At 43.1% G+C, this 19563-nt stretch overlaps 1 protein-coding gene across 4 annotated transcripts in view; it reads left to right on the top strand.

Annotated features, from left to right (window-relative positions):
* The first annotated feature begins 656 nt into the window (after positions 1-656).
* The window catches only part of Osbpl9 (oxysterol binding protein like 9), a 139874-nt gene continuing 120967 nt past the window's right edge, over positions 657-19563 (top strand). For 3 of the 4 annotated variants that reach the window (XM_036178354.1, XM_036178353.1, XM_036178352.1), the window contains exon 1: positions 657-817. In XM_036178354.1, coding sequence (XP_036034247.1) covers positions 707-817 — 111 coding nt within the window. In that variant the 5' untranslated portion in view covers positions 657-706. The remainder of the gene's footprint in view (positions 818-19563) is intronic. The other variant, XM_036178351.1, reaches the window with a different exon arrangement.

Raw genomic sequence — 19563 nt, 5'->3', positions numbered from 1 at the left:
GACTACAAAGAGACTCTTATCTCTAAGGAAAAAAAAATTCTTATGTGAATAATTTTAAAATGTTTTATGTAGCCCATACTACTCTTGAACTCATTATGTAGCCAAGGATGATCTTGAACTTAAAAAATTTTTATTTTTAATTATATGTACTTTAAGCGTGTGTGTTCTCCGTGGAGTGGGGATATTTGTATGTAAGTTCAGGTGCCCTCAGTTCTGATGGTCTGGAGTTATAGGCAGTTGTGAGCTCCCCCACACCTCATGTCGGTGCTGGGAACCGAATTCGGATCTTCAGCAAGGGCAGTACATACTCAACTTCTGCGCCTTGATTCTTCTACTATAAATTTCTGAGATTACAGTTTTCTTTTTTTTTTCTGAGACAGTCTCACTTAGTTGAGTTGGCTTTGAACTACTGACACCATCATGCACGCTTGGATAAACAATCTTATTATTCACGCTTGCTTTCTCAGCTCTCTCACCTCCGTAACACGCCGCCCTCCACACAATAGGCAAAGAAAGAAAGAAAGCACGCCGTGTGTGACTCTGATTGCCAGGGGCGTGGGTCCACGGGCTGCACAGAGGCTCCGCCCATGCCCCGCCCACTCACGTCCCTGCCCCGCCTAGGCTCTTGGAGGCCCCGCCCCCTGCATGCTGAATGCCATATAGGCGACTGACGTCAGGCCGTTTGTTGTCATTGGCGGCTCCCAAGATGGCGTCCATCGTGGAAGGGCCGCTGAGCAAATGGACTAACGTGATGAAGGGCTGGCAGTACCGTTGGTTCGTGTTGGACTACAATGCAGGGTTGCTCTCCTATTACACGGTGAGTGGCTGAGGCCGCGCTGCCCGGACGGCAGGCTACGGGGAGCCGGGGCGGGGGTGCTCCGCTGCGGGGACCGCCGTACGCGAGGTTCCCTTGTGGAGGAGGGCTTTGCGTGCGTGTAGCCAATGACCAGGAGGGAGATGCGGACCCAGCCAGTGAGCAGCGCCGGCTGACTGATTTATGGGCCGGGGGGCGAGCCGGGAGCCTCAGGGAGTGGTCCTGGGGCTAGGTGGGGTCTGCGCGCTGGCGAGGTGCGAGTGGGCGTAGTCCCGGTGTGGCATGTCAGCGGTGCGGTCCAGACTGTCACCCCTGTTGCTCCCCGCCCGGGTGCCGGCCGCACCCCTTAGCTCCTCCGGGGTTCGAAGAGCGCTGCCTTCTCGGAGCAGTGGTCAGACGAGCCTGGTCAGGTCCAAAGGTGACCCTCGTTAACAACAACAACGGGCTCTGAAATCCCGCCCGTCTGTCAACTCGGCAGTCCTACTCTGAGGATGCACCCTTTTCCCCAGCGGGGCGCGAGTGTAACGGACTCTGTAACTTTTGAGAGCAGAGGATTCCCTCTGCACGAGTCTTCCTTCTGCTTGCGGAGATGTAGGCAGGGATGGTGCGGTGCGGTTGCCTTGAAAAGTTGTGTTCTGGGGAGGGCCGGCTGTGCGACTTCTCTGTTGTTGACACGAGTCAGTGGCCCAGGGTAGGTAGAAGAAACCTGTGTTCTGACTGCCTCTTCCACCCCCGTCGCATTAGAGATGGAAGGTGGGCGGTGTTAGAGAAATTACTAACGGGGCTACTTTCTTTGAGCTGTATGGTTAATAATAGCCCGTGAGAAAAAGAAAAGCACTCAGAAGGACAAAATATAGAATGTCTTGAAGGCTTTAGAAAATGATAGAAGAAAAAGGAAGAAATACAGATATGGGAGAAGAGTGAGTGTTGATGAGAGAAATAGAGATACATTGTTTATTCATTCATTTAAAAATATCATTGAGTTTCTGTTCTGCTTGTTTCCATGTCAGCAAGAATCAACAGCGGTGTAGGCACAGCCTCTCTTCTCGAGAGCTTTTCCTGTAGTCTAGTGGGCACCTTAGTTCATTTACTCTTAATTCATTTGCAAGATAGGTATTCATTATCCCCATTTAATGTCTCCATTTTACAGTTTTGGAATCCGAGGCTCCGGGCTTTTAAGTAATTAGCTCAAGATCACGTAGGTAGCTGTAAGTGGTGGAGTCAGGACTCCCATCAAGTTGCTCTTTTGCTACGGGAAGGAGAAACGGTGGGCTTGCCAGAGTAAAGAGCATCACCGTTACCATCCTTCCCATATGAACTTCTTTTCTCTGCGTCTTTATTGTTTTTTTTTTTTTTTTTTTTTTTTTTTTGTGGAGCCCAGGGCCTTGAACATGCTAGGTCAACACTTTACCGCCGACCCACATTCCTAGCCTCTTTCTTTCTATGTAAGTTTTAAAAAAATCAAACTTTCCTGAGACATAAACATTGTTCAGAGCTGAATATAGTAGCCCATAGATGTCACCTCTAAGTTTCCACATTTTGGATGGGAAATTTTAAGGCTAAGCCAGGCTAGGGTACCTAATGAGACCTTGTCTCAAAAAAATACAAAACAAAACAAACAAAAGCAAAAACAAAAAACCCTCAAACCCAAAACACTCAAAAACAAGACACACACACCACACTGTTTAAGATTATGTAGGATGGGAAACTGAAAAACTGAAGAATTATGAAATCCCATGACTCAAATGAATAATACTAAGTTTCACTAAATGTGAATGTGATTATCAGCAAATCCCATGGAACCTAGCCATCATATTCATGATGAACTAATTTCAATTAGTGACAACATAGAATACTCTTCAACTCCTAAATTTGTGGGAGTCTGAGTCTAGGGCCATCCTTAAGAGGTCTCAAGTTAGGGTTCTGGGGAGCTCCTAGCCTAGACAAAATGTTCCCTTTTCTTGTTTTCTTCCCCCCTCCCCCTTGCCCTTGTAGATTTGGAGTGCTTGGACTCTTCCTTCTTCTGACTAAATAGAAGTTTCTCATAGACTTCTTAGTACTTTCTTTCCTTCTGAGATTAGATTCTATGAAACGTCCTTGGTAGAGGAAGGAGTGATCATATTTCTCACTAATGGCTGTTTAGAAACATTTCTCCTTAATTCTTTTGTTCTTTGCTTACAGAGAACCGTACTATCTTGTGGAAATAAAATGATAACCAAAAGGAGAGTAGGAGTCCGATTGAATTCAGCTGTGAGTTCTGTCCCAGTTAGTACTTTAGAGTTCTGGTGGGTCTCTATTCATGATTTGTATGTGGCTAATTGCTTACAGCCACACCTTCTAGGAAGACTATCTGAACTGGTTGTGCCACATTTTTTTCTAATGGATTTATTTTTCAAAGGGTGAAACACTCTGATAATTTAAATTAAAATCCAACAGAGCTGCTGTCAGTCAGTGATGATGCCACCGTGTGTTCCCACTTTCAGACACTTGCCAGTTTCTGAGTACTCTCCATGAGGAAGAAGGCTCTGGCACCTTCATATACAGATTACTGCGATGTAATCTGCAATTTCTTGTGGACACAGTACCTTCTCTGCAGCTATATCAGTAATCTCAAATCCAAATTTGTCTTCCATGACCATAATAATCTCTACTTGGTCCCAACCAACAAAGCCCAGATCCTTCATAAAATGTGAATTTTCTGAGGGCTTTTCTGCGTCAGTCTTGTCATAGAGTTTCAAGACATACATCACTTGGTTCTTGATTCTCTCTAAGTCAAAGGGTGTGCATCTCTGTACAGGGGACACTAGGGTGTGACCCTTCCAGGCATCTGTGCAAGCTCTGAGCTGACTGCAGAATCTTGTGTTTGGTTTGTATCCCCACAGGGCACAGCGTTGTGACTGATGGCTTTTCCAAGGCCAGTGTTGGAAGCCAGGGTAATGTGGGAAGGCCAAGGGTAGGCAGCAGGTAGAGGCAAAAAGAACACAAGCTTGCCAGTAGTGCCACATTTTAATCAAGGCAGCAAATAGTCACTTTATTCCTTGTTTTCAAAATTACTTGAGTTCTAGGCTGACACTGTGGTTGTTGATCTCTTCTAGGCTATCCTAGAAAATTCTGAACTAAACTAGATTGCCCTTGTTTTAGAGTCAGCTTCTACTGAGAGTCAGTATTAAATCATCTCTGGATTGAGCTACAGTCACTGGGATTAAACTTAAAGAGATTCAGTCAAGCCTTTTTTCAGCTTATAGCTTCACCAGAATTCAACAAACTCTGGGGATGGAATGATTTCTTTTTAAATTAAAATTTACACTTTTCATTTGTGCATGTGTATGTGTTAATGTGCAGGCAGGTTCATGACAGAGCACCTGTGTGGAAGTCAGGACAACTTGAGGCAGCCAGTTCTCGACTTCTACCAGGTGGGTCCCAGGGATAGAGCTCTGGTTGTTAGCCTTGGTGGCAAGTGCCTTTACCTGCTGGGCCATCTCTCCAGTCTGGAACGATCTTTTTACTTTATTCTTTTTGTTTCTTTCATACTATCTTTGCCAGGCTGGCGCCAGGCTGGTGATTGAATCCACAGCCTTGCACATACTAGGCAAACATACTACCACTAATACATCCCGAGCCCAATATTTTTGATTTTGAAGGAAAGTTTACTGTATTGTTATAGGGACTCTTTCTTTAGGTCTGACTCATAATTTGCGTGTGTGCGTGCGTGCGTGGCTTTTGAGACAGGGTCTCACTAGCTCGGAATGCACAGAGATCTGCCTGTTTGTCTCCTGAGTTCTGGGATTAAAGGCATGTGCCACCACACCCAGCTTAACTCAGTCTCTTAATCATTAGATACAGTGTATTCTAGTGCTGGTTCATTCAGCAAGCATTTTTGTAGGGCTGACGTTTTAATAGTACAATTAGTGTATAGGCTTGGGATGCAGGCATGATTCCTTCTGATCTAGAAGAGCAGATACCCAGACATAATTTGAAAGCAATATGATAAGTGGCTGGAGAGATGACTTAGGGACCAAAGTGCTTGCTGCGCAGTCACAAACCAGACTCAGATCCCCACATCCTGTGTAAAAACTGAGCAGGCATGCTGTAATTCTATCACCTCCAGGCAGAGGCAGGGGATCCACTGGGCAAGCTTGCTGGCTAGAGCAGGCAGATTGGTGAGCTTCAGGGTCAGCCAGAGACCCTAATTCGGTAAATAGAGAATGATCAAGGAAGACACCCAAGCCTGGCGGTGGTGGCGCACGCCTTTAATCCCAGCACTCAGGAGGCAGAGACCAGCGGATCTCTGTGAGTTCAAGGCCAGCCTGGGCTACAGAGTGAGTTCCAGGACAGGCTTCAAAGCTACACAGAGAAACCCTGTCTCAAAAAATCAAACAAAAAAAGACACCCAGTGTTAACTTTGGGCCTCCACACACACATACCTGCCCCCACACATGTGAGCACATGTACACATAATGCACACACACAAAATCAGTGTGACAAAGTCAACAATAGAAAAAGAAATCTGCAGAAATATCGCCCAGAAAAGACAAGAAGGATAGCAGCACTAATGTAAAGATCTATTTGAGAGCTGCTCAGAGATTGACTCTAGAAGGTGTTGGGAGTCATAGCAGGCCTGGAGATAGATCAGGATTTATTGGGTGATAGCACAAAATTGTTTCATTGTATTATTGTTAGTATTATTTTAGGTCTTTTTAATTGCATATGTGTGGGACATGAATGTGTCCACCTGTGTATGTGCCAGTGTGTGTGCATGTGGAGGCTAGAGGGTGGACATTGAGTGTCTTCTTCAATCATGTTCCTCCATATTTATTGATGTAAAGTTTTTTATTTTATGTACATAGGTGTTTTGCTTGCACATGTGTTTGTATCATGTGTGTGCCTGGTGCCCTAAAGGCCACAAGAGGGAGTCAGGTTCCCTGGCACTGGAGTTTCAGTTTGAGCCTCCATTGGATGCTAGGAATTAAATGCAGGTCCTTTGGAAGAGTAGCCAGTGCTCTTAACTGCTGAGCCATCTCTACAGCCTTACTTTTTGAGATAAAATTGAACCTGGAGCGCATCCATTTGGCTAGGCTGGCTGGTCAGTGAACTCCAGGGATCCACCTATTTTCGTGTCTTCATGCCTTGGTTCCCCTGACCCTCCACTGTATTTCAGATGCATGGTTGGTATGCTCGGCTTTTATGTTGGTCCTAGGTCCTCGTGCTTGTGTGGCAGGCACTTTACTGACTGAGCCAAACCTTTAGCTCCCCGCATCGCCCCTTTTTTGAGAGTAGACTTGTATGCAGGCTCCTCCTGCCTCCACCTCTTAAGCAAGTTCTGTTTTTATTATTAGATGAGATAAGCAGAGAAAGCTAAGGATGTAAATTTGAGACCACTATGTGAACTCTCAACTGTTAATGGGAGTCATGATCATAGGAAAGAGACGAGAAAGGAAGTAAGCTTTCAGGAGAATCAGTTTGTGAGGAGTTGGAAGATGGGAGAGTTGGCAGAGTTGGTATAGTTTGCTGGAGAGTTAGCGAATGGGCTGGAAGCCGCCCATAGTGTGTGATACCTAGAGTGTGCCGAAGAGCGAAGCAGGCAAAAGCTTTGGGAACACACGTGATGTTTGGGGTATGGGCCCTAGAGGTGTACCCCTGACAGTTTTAGCAGGTTAGGATAGACTTTCAAGAGGAAACTAGATTGCTGTGACCTGATCGGTGAGTACAGAGGAGGCATATGAGCAGAGAGGAAGCAGGGCTGGAGACACAGGGAATGGATGCCTTTGGAAGAGACAGGTAAGGAGCCTCTGGCCATGCAGCTTGGGCCGGAAGTCTATAGTGACATGACCTTGAGTGCCAAGCCAGCAGAAGTGGGGGATGTGGTGGATCTTGAAAGGTTTTCTTGGCATTTCAAATTGAAATGCTAAGCAATTTGAACTTTATCCCTAGGGCTCTGAAGAGCCATATTCTAAGTACTTTTAATATTGAAAAGACTTTTACTGTAGACAATTTTGAGCTCATATAAGAGAGGATAGAATAGTGAATTATTGACATCCAGCCGCAGTTATCAGCATATGCTAATCTTGTTTATTAATGCTCTTATCAGCTCTTTTTCTCCTCCCTCCCTCCCTCCCTCCCTTCGTCTCTCCGTCTGTCTCTCTCTGTCTCTTTCTTTCCTTCTTTCTCTCTCTCTTTCTTTCTCTCTCTCTTATCTTAGTAGAGATATATTGCTGGGCGGTGGGCGCACGCCTTTAATCCCAGCACTCGGGAGACAGAGCCAGGCGGATATCTGTGAGTTCGAGGCCAGCCTGGTCTACCAAGTGAGTTCCAGGAAAGGCGCAAAGCTACACAGAGAAACCCTGTCTCGAAAAACCAAAAAAAAAAAAAAAAAAAAAAAAAAAGATTTATTAAAGACAGGGTCTCACTGTGTAGTCAGAATAATTTTGTTTTGTTTGTTTTGGTTTTGGTTTTTCAAGACAGGGTTTCTCTGTGTAGCCCTGGCTGTTCTAGAACTTGATTTGTAGATCAAACTGGTCTTGAAGTCACAGAGATCCACTTGCTTTTGCTGAGTGCTGGGATTAAAGGTGTACACCACCACTGCTCGGTGCCAGAGCTCTTTTTAAACTCATAGGATTACAGGTGAGGGTTGCCGTGTCCAGCTCAACTGGATTATTTTAAAGCATATTCCAAATATATTAGGGTTTATTTGTGAATATTTCTGTGTATATTACTAAACATTAAGAATTTTTAAGCTGGGCGGTGGTGGTGCACGCCAGCAAAACTACACAGAGAAACCCTGTCTCGAAAAACCACAAAATTTTTTTTAATGCTTTTTAAAATTAAAATTGTATTGAATGTACAATTCACTTGTACATATGCATGCTCACAGTCAGAGAACCGCTTGTCATAGTTCCCTCTGTCAAGCATGTGGGTTCTGGGTTAGAATTCAGTTCATTGGGCTTGATAACAGGTACCTCTACTCTGGACATTTCAATGGTCCAAAGATTTCTCTTTTAAAAAACGTTGCCAAAACCCCTTTATTACGGTTGAACAGTAGTAATTTAGAGGTATCAAATTTGAAGTCTATTTGATTTCCTGACAGTCTTGACCATCAATCCCCTCAGCAGTTGCTTTGAGTCAAAGTCCAAACAAGATCCACACATAAAATTCTTGACTACCTGGAGTTGGAAATGGCTCAGTCTAGAAAGTGTCTGCTGTGCAAATGTGAGGACCTGAGTTTAGCTTCCCAGCACACAGGTGAAAAGCTGGGCCGTTGCATTGCTGTCTTCCAGAGCTAGAGAGGTTGAGATAGATCCTTGGAGTTTCTGGCCTGCTAGCCAAGATGAATGGGGGAAGGGTAGTAGTTTTGGGGCCTGATGGGTTGAAGTGAAGTGTTAAGGGTCTGGAGTTTGGGACAGAAATCTGGGCTGAAGAGAGATAGTAATTTTTACACAGGAAGAATTGAGTGACTGAAAACTGCTATATTTGGAGACAATTCAGGAAAACACCATTGGATTAGTTACTCATGGCCTTGTCGCCAGTCACTCTAAAGCATAGCAACAGCAAACATTACCATTTCACAGATTCTGTGGGATGGAACTTTGGGAGTTTCAAGCTCAGGGTCTCATGAAGTTGCAGTCAAGACATTAGTCAGGGTTGCAGTCATCTGAAGCACTTGGCTGGGGTGGCTTCTGAACTGCCCTTGGCAGAAAGCCTTGGTTCCTTGCTGGCTGTTGGAAGGCTGTTCCTCATCAGGTAGCCTCTCCATTGGGATACTTGAGTGCTAACATGACAGGGAAGCCAGCTTTACCCAGAGAGATTGATCCATGTGGGATCAGGTAGGAAGCCACCATCCTTTTATAGTTACTCTTATCATTTCTGCTGTATTCTCTTCATTGTTTCAGCTCATGATCTTATAGATGGGAATTTTACATATGGGGAGGAAAATTAGGCTTTGTCTTTCAAAGAAGTTGTGCCGAGATTGTAATGCATGACAGCCATGGTTAAAGGAGTGGTAGATAGGAAAAAACAAAAAGCCTGTACAGGAGAGTGAACAGCAACAGCGAGGTAGAAGAAGGAAGAAGGAAGTGGTAGTCTTGGAAGCCAAAGTGGGAAGCATAAAGTGGTTTGAATACTGGCGAGAGGTTTGTACAGTTGAGATGCAGTACGTACCCCAGGATTCATGATGGACTTGGATATCACTGATGTCTGTGGTGAGGGCAGTCTGTGAGTGGTGGGTGTGGGAGGCCTTTGGAGTGGCTAGAAGAGTAAATAGTAAGAGTGGACAAGTGATGGAGGGTATCCGAGATGTCTCACTGCAGAAACATGGCAGGGTGGATGATTGAAAGGACAGTTCCTGAGCAGCAGTGTGTTGTAAGGTAGCAAGGTCTAAGGTAACAAGGAGAACAAGGTGGACTTGAGTGAGGACAGGGTAACAGCCTTGGGAAGTAGGGAAAGGGGAAACCGGTTGTGAGGAAAGAGCTGGGCCTATAATATGTGGGTTGCTAGGAAGATTAGAACCAGAGACTTAGCAAGAATGGGTCTGTGATGACTTTGCATTAAAAACTCCTGCTAGTCAAACAGTTATTTGACAATTGATAGCGATGTCTAGAGGATTTTTTTTAAAGTTTATCTAATTTACTTGGATTTTAGGTTTCTTCTTTTTAAAGATGTATTTTATTGTTTTTTATGTATGCATATTTTGCCTGCGTGTATGCCTGCCTGTGCATCCACAGAGGCCAGGGAATTGGAATTGGAGTTACTGACAGTTTAAGCCACCTTGTGGGTGTGGGGATAGAATACATGTCTTCTGCAAGAGCAGCCAGGGATAGCCAGCTTAGCTATCTCTTCAACCCCTGGATTTTAGGTTTTTGAAGCACTAAGATGTGCCTCTCTCTCTTGTAAATATGTAGAAGAAGTAGTTTCATTCTAGAATGATGTTAACATCAATCTCATCCCATATTCAAAAGTAAATTTTTTCTTTCCTAAGTAAACTTTTTTTTTTTTTTTTTTAAATGAAGGATTTTGTTATCAGCTTAGGCTGCCTTGGAACTCATGATCCTCCTGCTTGGCTTCCTGCATTAAACCTGGGATTATAGACATGGACCAACCAGCACACTCAACAGTGAACTGTAATTGCTTATAATTAAATGAACTTTTCATTAAGCTTTGTGGTATGTGTCAGTGCAGGTTGAGTCTCTCTTATCTGAAATGTTTGAGACCAGAAGTAGTTTGTATTTTAGCATTTTAAAAATTATTTTGGAATTTGCACCTGTCATGAAATATTTTGGGGTTAAGGGCCAAGTCCAGGTTTAGTGAGAGATCTTGCCTCAAAAAATGAGAAGAGTGTGTGGACTCTTGCCTCTCCAAACAAATGCACAGTACATATGTATGCGCACGTGAACATGTATACACACACCAATTTCAGATTCTGGAACATTTTGAATTTCAGATTTGTGATGCTTAATCTATATGTAAAGTGGCTTTAGATTTGTAAAAGTGTATCTCATTTTAAGGACCCAAAGAAAGTAAAGGAACTCCTAAGGAAATAATAAGTGGCATCAAGTGGGTGAAAGTGCCACACCTTTCCTTTTGCTTTAGTGCTCTCTGCCAGGTGTGTCCAGGTTTTGACATTGTTGTACATACAGTGTTGTCACCTGCAAAGTTCAGCGCTAAGAACCGAGTAATCGCCCCCCCCCCCCAATAAACTCATATTTTACATTACATTTACATTAGCAGCTATACCGAGGATCTTGTACTACATGAGTCTCAGGTTGAGCGTGGCTGTACAAGCCTTGTTTTTTTTCTCTTTTCTAAGACTCCAGGGCCTTTCAATCTAATTCTTTGGGGCATTTAGTCATTTTTATCTGCGATAGTCAACTAGCCATATCTGTAGTACATTCTTTATCTGTACAGCAAGCTTGTACCCTCCTTGATGGCAGTTTGTACTTACACTGAACTTTATAATCTTCAGGGCCCACAGTGTAGCACATTCCAGGGAATGGAATGTCCCTATTGATACAGGAGGCAGTTAGGGATTCTAGTTTACAGAGCAGAATTTGTAAGTTTTGCAGAATATATTAGTAGAAAATCCACCCATGGCTGTGGCTTATATAAAACCCACCCTGAATTTATAGTAACTACAGTGGCTTTTAATTAATCATCTGGAGGCTGAAGAATTGTGTGATGTGCTTCTTGTGTTAATTCAGACAGGCTGTCAGTTCTTGCTGCTGTTGTCCTGGAACTTGCTGTGTAAATCAGGCTGGCCTCAAACTCAGAGATCTGCCTGTCTCTGCCTCTGGAGTGCTGGGAATAAAGGCGTACTCCACCACCACCCAGTTCTTACATTTGTTTTTGCTTGTGGAGACTGGGCTTGTCTGTAGCCCAGGCTGGCCTGGAACTCATGGTGCGTAGACATACACGAAGGCAAAACATCTGTACGCATTAAAAAGAAAAAAACAAACAAACAAAAAAAAAACAAAAGAAAGAATTGTTAATGTTAATATGCCATGTCTATATATATGTGGCAGTTACCTTGAATTAGATTTTCAGATATGTAATAGGCAATTGCAGCCAAAACTAGAACAACACATAAGTAAATGATTTAGATTAAGAACTGCATTATTTTAATATTGATAGAGAAAAACAAACAAATGGCCAGCCGAATTATTTGTTTTCCTTCTTAATAACTTTATTATAAAAGGCTATCTTCTCAGACCAGGACCATTCTCCCTCCTTCCCTCCCTCCCTCCCTCCCTCCCTCCCTCCCTCCCTCCCTCCCTCCCTCCCCCCCCTTGTTTTGAGAAGTCTTCCTAGATAATACAGAGTAGCTGAGAGATCCTATTCTTCTGTTTCAGCTTCCTGAGTGCATGGATTTCTTTTAAAAAGAGAAATTTAAAAAATTACTGCTTTAGAGATTAAGTTTATAAGATACATGGATTCATATAAATGGAATCATGTTCAAAGAAAGCATTTTGAGTTACTCATAACTTTTTTTTCCTACTTAGCTGACACCGTTAAGTTCATTATGGAGGCTGATTTTCTTAGTGCTTTTTTTTTTTCAAAGATTTATTTATTTATTATGTCTACAGAAGAGGGCGGAGGCTGATTTTCTAAGTGGGGTGTGGTGGCACCTTTAACCCCAGCGCTCAGAATGTAGAGGCAGGAGCATCTGGATTTCAAGTCTGTCCTGGGCTGCACAGTGAGCTGGAGGCCAGGCTGGGCGACATGAGGTGCTGTCCCACAAATTTTAAAAAGAAGGTGGGATGATTCTTGGATTTTGTCCACATAAAGCCTCTGTGCTCACTTATTTCTTGCATTTTAGTTTAGCAGTATTTTGCTTTTTGAGGCAGGGTCTTGCTATATAGCTGATTTCCAACTTACCATTCTCCTGCCTCCACCTCCTGGTAGGACATTGCTGACTTAGCAGTAATTACGGCATAGCTGGGTAAATAAACCTCTGGGTAAGAATGTGCTCTGTCCCTCTGAGGCGCTAGGATTTCACACGCCCCCTTTCTTGTTCCTCACCACCCACAGACAATAAACCAGTCTGCTGGCAGCGCTCAGAATCCTGCGCTCTCCCCTGTTCACATACTCGCTTTTGCTTCGCTCTTACGGGAGAGGCCCCTCTGTGCACTGGGAGTCATTGGCTCGAGTTTTGAAGGATTTCCGTCTGTGGGTTTTCTCCTCCACTGCTTTATCTCCTCTCTTGCCCATTGTCTTAAAGTCTTAGCTCTCTGGGCTTCCTTTGTCTGTTAAAGATCTTAGTAAACAGTAAACAAGCATCTTAGTTGTAACAGCTTTTAAAAAAATCTTATTAAAAACCCATGTTGTTATTTTAGCCAAGTTTAGTTGTGTGTGTCTGCATGTGAGTGTGTGTGGGAGTGCAGGTGGCGCTGTTAGGAGCTAGAGTGGAGGTGCAGCACTCTGGAGTAGCGGCCAGTGCTTTTCACCTCGGAGCCGTCTTTCCAGCCTAGAACAGTTTTATGTAGATTTTAGGATGCCTGTTGTTTTCTATCTTCCCAACAATTGCCCTCTCCCATGCTGGTTATGGAACACAGACCTTCATCCTTCCAGCCCTCAGCACCTCAATAGCTTCATTTAGATTTAATTGACTTGCCATACAGTTCATTCATTTAAATGAATGTGATTCACTGGTTTTTAGTAAAGTCACCAAACTGGGACAATCCGCACAGTTTTAGAAACCTTTCTCCCCTCTTGAAACTGTTTCTGTTCACATCATTTGTCCCTTGCCTGCATTTCATCTGCAAGCCCTTTATTCTTTTCAAGGTTCGTTCAAGTTTGGTGTAGAAGATCGTGTGTTGGGTCCTCATTTCTCTTTTTTCTTATTGCTTAGAAGCTTCTTCACACAGTATATTTTTGTATCATATTCTTTCCCCTCCCCCAAATCCTTCCAGGCCCCTCCTTCCTCCCTACCCACTCAAATTCATGGTCTCATTTTTTTCTTTGACTTTCTCACTCAGACAAAACAAACAAACAAACAAAAAAACCCAACAAAACATGAATTCAAAACCAACCAATACACAAACAAAACTAACAAAACAAAACAAACAAAGCAAAAGAAAAAGCAGGCAAAGAGTGAGGAGCACCTTTCATTCCTGAGCGCGCAGTCTTGTCTGACCCAGTGTCATCCCCTCACCACATCCCTTCCCCAGCTGCCATCCAGGAGTACAAGGAGCTTCATGGTCAGGGGCCACCTCCTCCGTGCTGGGATTTCGTCTGGTTCTAACCTGTGCAGATCTTACACGTGCTGTCACAGTCTCTGTGTCTCTGCAGGATGTCACTGGGTATTTAATTGTGTGCATAGCCCACATTTTCATTCACCACTTGATAGAGATGGAGTTGTTTCTGCTTCTTGGCCATATGACTAATGGCGCTATGAGCTTTTGCATGCAAGTTTTGCTGTAAGTAACCTTTATTATTTCTTGAGTATAGATCTAGGATTGGAATTGCTTGGTCATGTGATTACTCTTTGTTTAACCTTTTGAGGAACTGCCAGACTGGTTTTTTGCTTTGTTTTGTTTTGTTTTTTAAAATGGCTCCTATTCACTGAATAAGGGTTCTAATTCCAAGAAGATCTGTCTCTTCACTTTGATCATAGTCATCCCCGTGGGTTTGCAGTCCTATCTTTACTTGTATTTCCTTATAGCTGTTACAGCCTTTCATATGTGATTGACCAGTGAATATCTTCTTTGGAGAAGTATTGATTCATAGCCTAGCCAATTTTAAAATTAGGGTTTCTTTCTTTGTTTTCTTTTTTTGTTAAGTTATAAGAGTTTATGGCCAGGGAGATGGTTCGGTGGGTATTGGTGCTTGCTGCCCAGACTGAAGGTCTGAGTTGGATCCTGGGATCCACATGGTAAAGGGAGGAGAGGACTGACTCCATGTTCCAGGTGTGTGGCATGCCTGTGTATACATGTGCATACACACACAATTTAAAAAAAATACTTGATTTTTGTCTTTTTTTCCTCTCCGCTTTGTTGAGACAGTCTCAGGTAACCCTTGCTGGCTTCAAACTGGCTGTATAGCTGAGGATGACCTGGACCTTCTCATTTTCCTGTTTGAGTACAGGTATGTGCCACCAGGCCCAGCTGAGTTTCCTGTTTTCAAGATACCAATTTTGTATCAGATACTTGCAGCCTTGTTCTGCTCGAGACTTTAGTTCCTTCTCTCTCTCTCTCTCTCTTTTTTTTTTTTTTTGTCAGAGCTGAGGACCGAACCCAGGGCCTTGGGCTTACTAGGCAAGCGCTCTACCACTGAGCTAAATCCCTAGCCTCCTTCTCTCTTTTTTTGGTTCAGTATTAGGATCAAATCCAGAGCTACTGCGCAATGAGCAGACGCTCTGCCGCCAGCCCGTAAACAGCTGTGGTGCTTCCTTAGGTGGTGGCTTCCTCTGATGCACAAAATGTCTGGTTTATTCTTCTTATGGTAACTATGCTTTGGCATCAGATTGGAGATGTCACTACTTACTCTAATGTTAAAATGGCCTAAGGCTATGCCACCCAGAATGCTCCTGATCTTGTCTTGTCTAAAGTCCCAAGATAGTACATGTGTTTTTTTGTTTTTATTTTATTATCTTTTTTTAACATTTTATTTTAAGAAATTGATAATTTTGGACCCAAGGTTTAGGTCTTAGGTAATTTTTAAACTTTTTTTTTTTAATTGGAATGTGGTAAGAATCCAACTTTATTCTTTTGTATATACAAACCAGTTACCCTGGACCATGGAAAAGATTTTGCTTCCATTGAATTGTCTTGGCATTGCTCACAGTCCAGTTTGTACTTCTGTAACAGAAAACCTGAGGCTAGGGAAGTTATAGAGAAAGGAGATTTATTTAGTTCACAGTTTTGTTTTTATTTATTCATTTTGTGGATTTTTTTAAGATAGGGTCTTACATATGCCAGGCTGTCCTTGATCTCACTTTGTAGTTGAACTGGTCTTGCACTTGTGATCTTTTGGCCTCTACCTTCCAGCTGTTTGGCTACAGGCCTGTGTTACCATGACTAGCTAGCTCACAGTTCTAGAGGCCATGCACATGGTACAGGAATCTGTGTGGCCTCTGGTGAGACCTGTATGTGCCAGAGTGATGAGTGGGTACATACAGAGACTAAACACACAAGGCTGCTTAGCATTGTAACATCCCAATTTTGGGGTAATGAGTCTACTTCTTGGAGATGAGCATTAACCCCTTTTAAGCGTGGTCTTTTGTGACTGTCTCCTGGTAGTTGTGACTTTACCTATCATTGTTGTTTTCTCAACCTGTAGTTCACCACCGCTAAAGCCTCTGCCAACTCCTACTACCATCACACTAGGGCTCTAGCGACGAGTGAGTGAACCTCTGAGGACAAATGAATTAACTATAAATGTCAGGGTTTACTTTTACGTATATTTTGTATGTGTGGTGCTAGGGGTCAAACCTAGAACCTCATGCACGGACGACACTCATTGTGCCGTGGAGCTGTGCCCAGCTGCGGTTGACTTTTTAGGTTCAGAACTAGACTGCTGATTGATATGTTTGTTCTCATGCCACTTTATACTTTCTCAATTACTGTAGCTTTGTCCAAAGTGTTTAAATTTTGCTTCTGGTTTTGAAGATTTTAGTTCATGGTGGGTCTGCTCTCCTGTTTTTGAGCCCAAGATGACGCACGATAGTTACTGGTGGGGGTTAGAGCAGGGCTGCTCACTTCACTGAGGGGAGGGTGTGAGGCGTGCTTTCCAGGCATGTTCCTGGTGATCTGCTGCCTTTACCTAGGCCTGTTTTCTAGCTTTCCATTACCTGTAACCCCACTATAGTAAGGCTCCACCAAAGTGTTCATTCACTGACTAGGTGAGAGTCTTCAGGGTCTGATCTTACCTATGTCATCCAGACCTTTACATGCATCTCTTGTAGGAAACCCTTAATACCTACAGTAAACAGAGATCATTTTGTCTTTTGTTGTTTGAATCTTAGATCGTCTTTTAATAAAAAAACTCAGAGCCAGATATCAGGATGAAAGCTGAAAGATCAGAGAAGCAGAGCAGTCAGCCACTAGTCCTTACCTCTACGAAATCCTCGCCCTAAAGAGTGAGTTCCTGTTTCCTCATGCCTCATATACCTTTCTCTGCCCTGCCATATTACTTCCTGGGATTAAAGGCCTGTGTGCTTCCCAAGCAAAGGCATGAGATCTCAAGTGCTGGGATTAAAGGTGTGTGCCACACTGCCTGGCTCTCTTTCTCTCCTATACTGGATCAATCTCATATAGCCCAGTGTGGCCTTGAACTCACAGAGATCCAGATGGATTTCTGTCTCCCGAGTGCTAGGATTAAAGGTGTATGCCACCACTGCCTGACCTCTATGTCTAATCTAGTGGCTGGCTCTGTCATCTGATCTTCAGGCAAATTTATTAGGGTACACTATATCACCACAGTCTTTGAATTTTAATCACCTGGATTTGGGGAATAAGAATATATTTCTGATCGGTAACATCCTAAATGACTTAGCCCCCGAGTTGGGTGTGCCTGCATTGTAACTTTCAACTTCTGCTTTTATTTTATTTTGTTTTGTATTTTAGTATCGGGGTCTCACTATATAGCCAGGACTGACTTCAAGCCTGCTTTCGACCCTCCTGCCTCCACGACATGAGTACTGGGATTATGGCAGTGTACCAATATACCTTTTGTAAATCTGTAAATTTCGAAATTATTATGTTGGTCAAGAACCAGGGTTTGTTTGTGTTTTGGTTTTAAATTGCCTTACAAAAGTGGTTTTCCTCTCATTTTAAAAGCAAAATGTATACCTTGTCTCAAGTCTTGGGGAATTTCTTAACCTCTTTGGCTGGCTCTGGATTCTCAGCTACCTTCTTATTCTCTTGTAATCACATTTCTCTTAATCACCAACATTTGTGATAGAAATTCTGTAAGGAAATCTTTTCTGAGAAAGTATTTGAATTCTTAAGACTTACCCTCTGTTTTCATATTTACATACTAGATTTCAAATGCTTTCCCTAGCTAACTTGGGAGTCAAATGTAAGTCTCTTTGCAAACACTTTTTTTCTGAATCCTAAACTCCAAATATGAACAAGGAGTTTTGGAGCACAGCCCCTTTCTAAATTGGGCTCTGCAGAATGAGTCCTGGGATTAGACAGCGTTCCAGCTCTTGTTCTCGGAAACTAGATTTGTATTTGTGTGTTATACATATTTTCACACACATGTATTTTAAAGTTCTTTAGGGGGCTGTTATTTGTGTGTGCATGCCTGTGCGTGTACATGTGTGCAGATATTTATACAGTTCACGTGTCGGGGGCAGAGAACAATTTAGGGTTTAGTTCTTCTACCGTGTGGGCTCCGGAATCAAACTCAAGTCATTGTTTTACAGCAGCGAGTGCCTCTCTCTACCGAACCACGCTCGCTCTTTAAAATGTTAGGGGCGTTTCTTCTTCTTCTCTTTTCCTCATTTTATTTTGTGCCCACATTGGTCTTTTTCCAAGTAAGGAAAAAGTTCCTCAGGCTATTTTTGATAAAGATATGAAATTGAATGATAAATAATAGATTATAATTTCACAGTTTACTGGGGGAAATACTAATATTGAAGCACAAACCACTTGGAGTTTAACACTTCTCCATTATTTCCCTCAGTCAACTCTCTTTAAAAAAACATGAATCAATATTTAGTGTTTTGGGCGGTATTTGGGAAACAAAACAAGTCTGCCTTGAGGTCTAGCACACATTGCTGATGTGCTATAAATAATTTGTGAAGCGTGTGCTGCTCTTTAGTATTTAATATTTAACTTGATAAAGAATGCAAAACCCTAAGTCATCATGGTTGTCCTTAATTCAACCTGTGCCTCTTCCCTGAGCTGTTAGCCTGAAATTTTCCCTTGCAGATAAAACTGTCCTTTTTTAGAAAGAAAAGTGACAGAGCTGAGTCTGTTGTCACATGCCTCTGTCACCCTAGCGCTCTGGAGGCTGAGGCAGAAGGATGGCCTGGAATTGAAGGCTAGGCTGGGCTACATAGTTCCAGGCCAGCCTGGGCTATAGGACAATCAGGTTTCAGAGAACCCCAAACCAAACAAAACCAAACACAGGGGAAGAGCTGGCCCAGTAGTAAGGTGCTTGCTTGGTGCGTCCCTTCATACTAGATTTGGTCCTTAGCACTAAGAGCCCAAACCAAAACAATACAAAAAGCCCCAAATCAAAAGGGAGCAAAAGCCAGCAGCTTTCCAGTGCTGCAATAGGTAAACACCAGAGATAAATAGATAATACCAGAGCACCAGCCTCTACTCCTAAATTTGAAATCCCTAAAGCTTTGAATTCTAAAAGCTTTTTCTTTAAATTTATGACATTTTTTTGTTTGAAAGCAAAGCCTGTCTTGAATTAATGTGTAGCTATTTATAATCTTCATTACACTTATAAATATTTATATGCTGTACTGCAGAAATAGTAATGTGCTTGTGAGATTTGCATGCCTGGTTACCCCAGATTGTACTGCAGGTTTTTACTGTAATTTATGTAATGTATGTATATTACCTTTCTGCGGTTGTGATTTTGAAAAGATCCAAAAAGCTCTTGGGTTAAAGGGTGGAGGCCTACGTTTGTGATCTGGTGATGTAGGAGTTTGCAGGGAGGCGGAGGCAGGGTCTACTGAGAGCTGTCCTGGGGTGACAGCAACACATCTGAAACAGGACAGTCACTCATTTTCCATTCAGTCTCTATGGCACACAGACCCTTTAAGGAAGATGTAGATGGAGCAGGCTTACCAGGACTGTTAAAGATGTACCTGGGGTTTGCATTCTGTTTCTCTCATTTGCTGTCTGAATGCCCATGGTCAAGTTCCTTAAACATTCCCCTTTGCTTTCTCAGTTATGAAATAGTTGTGGTTAGGGCTGGTGGCATGGTTCAGCAGGTAAAAGCCCTTGCTATGCAAGCTGGACACCCAGAGTTCAATCCCTGGAAGTCATGGTCGAAGGAGAGAACTGACCCTTAAAAGTTGTCCTTTGACTTCTTCCCCATGTGCGCCTTAGCACGTCAGCCCTCCTGCCAACACTAAAATAACCGATAGAGAGAGTCTTTGGAGCTGCGTGTGGTTGCTGTGCCTGTAACCCAACATTTAGGAGACTCGAGGCGAGAGAATCGCTGTGAATTCCAGGCCAGCTTGGGTTACAGACTAGAGTGAGAGCCTGCTTCAAAAAACAAAAAAGTAAAAAGAGCCATCTCATAAGCTCTTTGTGACAACATAAACATGGCAGGAAGTAAAGCTCCAGCATAGTGTC

This window comes from Onychomys torridus, chromosome 2, assembly GCF_903995425.1.
Source record: "Onychomys torridus chromosome 2, mOncTor1.1, whole genome shotgun sequence".
In the NCBI taxonomy this organism is placed as follows: Eukaryota; Metazoa; Chordata; class Mammalia; order Rodentia; family Cricetidae; genus Onychomys; species Onychomys torridus.
The sequence above is the reverse complement of the archived record's forward strand: the minus strand, read 5'-3'. Positions and strand labels throughout refer to the sequence as shown.